Source organism: Triticum dicoccoides, chromosome 5A, assembly GCF_002162155.2.
Source record: "Triticum dicoccoides isolate Atlit2015 ecotype Zavitan chromosome 5A, WEW_v2.0, whole genome shotgun sequence".
Lineage (NCBI taxonomy): Eukaryota > Viridiplantae > Streptophyta > Magnoliopsida > Poales > Poaceae > Triticum > Triticum dicoccoides.
The window spans coordinates 3111192-3116914 of NC_041388.1; the positions used below are offsets into that span (position 1 = coordinate 3111192).

Genomic DNA, 5723 nt, shown 5'->3' on the forward strand with positions numbered 1-5723 from the left:
CGGAACTCTCCCTCTCCCTCCGACGGACCGCCGCCGCCCCAAACCCTCAACGGCGACGACCCCAACCTCCTCTCCTCTCCTCGAGGCCCCGGATCAAGCTAGCGATGCGGCGGCCGAAGCGGATTGGCAGCCATGCCCACGCCGATCTGGAAGGCACGGCGTCAATCCGGAGTGAGGGATTTGGCGGCCCTCCTCTCTCCCCACGACGGACCGGACCTCACCGGCGGGGTCCTGGCCAGCAGCCGGTCGGTGCTGTGCACAACCTCTTGTCTTGTCTTGTCTTCTCCGGCGTGGGCGTGGTCACCTCACTGCCTGCTCGACATGAGGAGAGAGGCCCGGCTGCTCCTTGCTCCTCCGACGCCCTCCATGTACAGAGCTGGCTCGCCGCCGTTCGTTTGGTCACGACCTTTCAATCCCGAGGGATTTGGCAGCCATGGTGATGGTGGGTCGCCTCGCCGGACCGGACCTGACCTGACCTCACCGGCGGGGCGACCGTGTGTGGTGCTCCTCGCCGTCGACCTCAAGGTTTGCTCTCTCCCCTGACGCCGTCGGCGCCTCAGTCCCGATTCGATTTGGTTGGTTTTCTCTCTCTCTCTCTCTCCCTCTCCCCTGATGCGTCCGGTTTCCATTCACAGGCAGGTGCTGCTCGTCTCCAAGCAGGCCACTCGGCGTCTCCAAGGAGGAGCTCGCGCAGGTCGCCATGGCCGACAGCAGGGAGGCCGAGCGCCGTGCCACGGTCCTCGCGCAGCAGTGGTTCCGTCCCAAGGTCGTCAGCTATCTGCCCTTAGGTACTACTAATTTCAGTTACCAACACAGACGCAACACACAGTAAATTCAGACATGCCGATCCTTAAACAAATGCTGGTGCAGCTCCACCGTATGTAGAAGAAGCATACGGTCTTTCCTTCTTATTAGCTAGAATGCTCCAAATTCTTTAACTGTGTTTGGATGAACTCTCTCCTGTCATATAGCACATATGTGGATTGAAGGATTTGGTACACCTGCACGTGTAGTAGAACTGGTTCAGATATGAGAGCAGAGAGCAGGTCCTTTTATAGTTGGACGTTGAACTGAATTCTCTGTCTTTGGTGCATGATTTCAGTTATCTTCAGACATGGTTTGTGTACCTGGCTGACATAGTTTTTTTCGTTCAGATATGGTATAGCAATGTTCCTCATACAAAGCTGGTGGAGTACAAGGGGCACCAGAACTGGGGTTAATGTCTCCAGGTGAATCGGATGTTCCTCATACAAAGCTGGTGGAGTACAAGGGGCACCAGAACTGGGTTAATGTCTCCAGGTGAATCGGATGTTCCTCATACAAAGCTGGTGGAGTACAAGGGGCACCAGATATGGTATAGCAATGTTCCTCATACAAAGTTTTTTTGGTTAAGATATGGTATAGCAATGTTCGTCCATCTGTAGTGAATTGGATGTGTCCACGACTGATTGTTTTCTTGATTCACTGCAAGTTGGATGGAGGATGTTGTTGTCACACTTGTATATTAATGTTGCTACAGAGTTAACAGAAACAAGTTAGATGATTGTTGATTCTTGATTGTGTGAACATTATAACACTCGTATATTAATGTTGTTGTGACACTCGTATATTATTGTTTTCTTGATTCTTGATTCACTGATTCTCTGCAGTTACCTAAATGATTGTTGTGTTTCACAATTAAGTGACAAAATCAATGGACATTGAAGTTATATTTCATATTTGAATTCTTGTTAACAGAAATAAGTTACATCAAATGGCATTGTGAAGCTCTCGGTAAAACTGTCAAGCAACTTATTGTTCTAATAGTAATTCAGGAATAACAAGTGACTGATTTAAACAATTTCGTAACCTCATTAGTAGTATAATAAATAGAAAGTGCCAAGTATAGTAGCATACCCAGATTGTGTGAACTCCTGCATAGCATGAGCAGTCTCTCGGACAAGCTGGGTCACCGGGATGGTTTCCTGCACTTGGAAATGAATAATAATCAGGAAACATATATTTGCTAGGGATAAAATTCTAGTCCCAATATCTGATTCACTGCGACCTTCAGGATGCATTTACTTATTGCAAGCGAAGCATCCTATATTATTCTCATTGCACTGTACACAGTCTGCTCGCACGAAATGTGTTTTGTTTCATGCAAGAAGTCAAGAACTATCATCCAGCTTGAACTTTTGGGGATCACTATTCACACCTTACAATTGCTTTGCAGGATAACATTCACCCCGACTGTGCAGCATTGCAGTATGGCTACGGTGACTGGCCTGTGCCTCAGGCTTAAGTTGATGCAAAACCCGCGCGACTACACCACTGGTCGTTGACCTGCCCCGCAGCAGGCAGACCCTCGACATCATTGTCGTCACGCCAGGTGAGACGCGCCATTGCCAGCTTCCTAGCTAGTTCCTACTGGTCGATACTCTTTGCTGCATTGACATGACCAGCTTGTGCTGGAAGACAGTGTAATGAAACTGTCTGAAGAACAGTTTACTGAAACTGAACTGTTGCTAATCTTCAGTTAGAAATTGGGAGCTGTCTGGACTCTTGTAGTATTAGACATAAGTAGGAGTTGAATGGAAATGGTTGGTATTTGCATTATGCCTGCTGTAAAGATGCTAGACGGCAATCTGAATCCAGTTTGCTTGGGGATAAAATCATAACATATTCACACTAACCCCTTGCAGAGAAATTAGTTCATAGTACTGTCCTTGTTACAAATAATTCAATTTTCCCATTTGGCACTATTTGTCACTTGTAAAAACTTTGGAATATACTGTAAATTCATGATAAGACTTGGTTAGGCTGAGGCCATCACTGAGGTATATATATGGCAATGCCCTCGCTTTGTTATTCAGATACATATTTACACTAACTGGCTAGTTTGCTCGGAAATGACAGTAGGATTATGCTGAATAAAATGAATGTACGCATGATGGCTGCAGGCTGAATACATGCATGTGGACACAGCCACGGCCACAGCTCCCCGGCAACCAAGACGGTGACAGCATCGACGGGATCCTCGGACGACCTGCGTCCTTCTGCCTGTGTCCTTCCCCAACCATGCCCATGACCTGCATCCAGCTGCTCCTGCCCCGGCCCTCCTCAACTTCGCTCCTGGTGAGCTGCTGTAGGTGAGACAATTGACTCGATCTGTTGCTACTGGTAGAACTGCTGCTGTAGTTTGGGTGTAGCCACAACTGCTGTAGGTTGGGTGTATAGGAGGCTGACTGTATAGTTTGGTTCAAGCTGCTGTTTTGCTGTGCTCGATGATACTATTGCTGCCTGTATACTGATACATGTGGTGATATTTACCTGAACTGAAGTTGTGAATGTACCATTATTTTCCTGCTACTACTTATCCCTGGCTCACCTGCTCTAGTTGGTTTCAATTGATATTTTTCTCATCCAGCACTCTGACTATAAATGTGTTGTTTTAATCTTGATGATGATGTTGTAGTATAAGGTGGCATATTCCTCTTTTAATCCAAAATGAATAATTTTGTTTCATCATGTACTGGTTTACCCAAGTCAGATTGTTTTTGGTTTGTACTTTGGACCCTATGTGTTTCTCACATGAACTAGTGTTGTTATAACATGAACTGTAGTAGGTTGATGCTATCTAACTGTGATCATTGCATGGAGGAACCACTATTTGGCCCTTCCTCATTTAATCATTTTTATGGCACATATGCATGCTACGTGTTGGCTGACTTGGCGTGTTGGCTGACTTGGCATGACGTGCACGAAAACTTGAGGGCATCCATACTAAATAACACTTCTTAATTTTCATGCAGACTTGCTCTAGCTCTTCTTAACTTTCATGCATGTTTCTTTCCAGACATGATCTTACTACTAAATAGCACCCCATCACCTGTTATTGTTGTTGTTGTTGTTGTTGTTGTATATTCACCCTATCCTTGTTGTTCTGTTTTCTTATTGGCAGATATTGTGTAAATTCAAGACAAAAGATGTTCAAGAAAGCTCCAAGACATTCTTATATAGCAAGTTATGTAATAATAGCTGGGTTATTTGGGCATTGAGAACTCTAGAATTTCATGCATCTTCTCTTTGTTTCTGGATGAGATGTCGTATGTTTCAGAATTACAATTTCTATTTCATATGAAATAGGAATTATGTACGTGATTTGAAAATGTGTGCGATGGAAACATGACTCATGCGACCCACTTATCAAAATAATTTGAGCACATTTGAAATTTCTGACGTGTGGGACCAGTGTATGATATTATGATATTTGGGACCAATATAAAATGGTGGAAAATAAAATGGCGAAAAATAAAAGATCATATGTTGTAAAAGGCCGCACACAGAAATAAAAAGGTTGAATTGACGGGCTAGGCCCATGTAGCTAGCGTAAATTGACAGGAAAATAAATATATAAATGGGCTGAATTGTTGGGCTACGCCCATATAGACACCTAATCGGACCGGGCTGAATCTTATCAACGACCTTTTCGATTGGTCGCAATTTTGCCATGTTAGATTGCCACGTCGGATCCGACGTGGCCTGGGCAGAGAGCTAGCGACCAAAACAGAAGGTCATAAAATCAATGACCTTTTGTTTTGGTTGTGGAATTTCACGACCTTCTCACAGAGAAGGTCGTTAATTTTAGTTTACGACCGTCAGCTTTTAACCATCTATTTTTGGTCACAAAAAGGTCACAAATGGAAAACAATGACTTTTCAGTGACCAATAGAGATGGTCGCAAGTTGACATATTTCTTGTAGTGAAGGCAAGGCTAGTGGCAAAAGGGTATTGTGACACCCCGATTCAATCGTACACTAATCATACATGCAAACGTGTATGATCAAGATCAGGGACTCACGGGGAGGCCATGCTTACTAAGATGTATCCTGCGGTGACCAACATAGTAAATTATTGTGGAAATTACCTTTGCAATTATGATGTGTTGCAAGAAGAAAAGGTGATTGAGGTTGTGCGTCTAGCATCGCCGGTGGGCGTGTGAAGATATGTTCGGTGGATCTACCTTTGGTGGATCCGCTCGGATCTGGTCGTAGTTCGTCTACGTTCCTGTGTCTTCAGGTTCCGGTCTATACAACTCTTCATCGGTGGCAGTTGTTGCTCTGGTGTGCTGGTCCTATGGGGCCTTAGCATGACGACTTCCCGACAGTATACTACAACAAGGTTTGAATGGCTCCTATGAGGGAGGTGCGATGACGGCGACGCGTCTTCAACTTGCTTTAGTGATTGTAGTCGTCGCTAGGTAGTCTATGAATCTAAATGTATTTTTTATTATTTCTAATTTTCGTTGTACTGACACGATTGAAGATGAATAGAATGAAAGTTTTTTTAAAAATAAGGGTATGAAAAAAAATAGTCGGTGATCGTTTTTAAAATAAGGGTATGCACGGAACAGTAGGGAACAATAATGCGTGGACACGTATGATCGGGCCGTCACGTGGAGGCAGGGGCAGCAGGCTCGTTATCTCTCTCCTGCTGCCAGACATCGACCTACTATGTTGGTTACCGCAGGATACACGCAAACCTGCCTCTCTGAAAGTGACGCCGGAGGAAAAGGCGCAAGTCAAGGTGCTGGTCGGTCGAGTGGTTCAGCTTGTCCGCGAGGGTGTGACTGGCATGGACTTGTTGGAAGTCTTCCTTCGGAGGCGCATCCAACCGCTTCAGGCTCGTGACCACCCGATGTGGCTGTACTCGGGTCTCGAAGACACCACTCGGATTCACCC

The 5723-nt window shown here is 45.3% G+C and overlaps 1 protein-coding gene across 3 annotated transcripts; it reads left to right on the forward strand.

Moving 5' to 3' along the window:
- The first annotated feature begins 6 nt into the window (after positions 1-6).
- On the forward strand, positions 7-4193 carry LOC119298722. Of its 3 annotated transcripts, none has more exons than XR_005145940.1 (6): positions 7-525; positions 636-788; positions 1155-1354; positions 2216-2371; positions 2943-3131; positions 3944-4193. XR_005145940.1 is itself a non-coding variant. In XM_037576009.1 (5 exons), exons 1-3 carry the CDS (start codon positions 133-135, stop codon positions 1231-1233), a joined length of 603 nt encoding a protein of 200 aa, XP_037431906.1. In that variant the 5' UTR covers positions 7-132; the 3' UTR covers positions 1234-1354; positions 2216-2371; positions 2943-3937. The 3 variants fall into 3 exon arrangements, 1 of the variants encoding a protein (XP_037431906.1); XR_005145941.1 differs by having other exon boundaries at positions 2943-3127; XM_037576009.1 differs by lacking the exon at positions 3944-4193 and having other exon boundaries at positions 636-766; positions 2943-3937.
- Positions 4194-5723: the final 1530 nt, after the last annotated feature.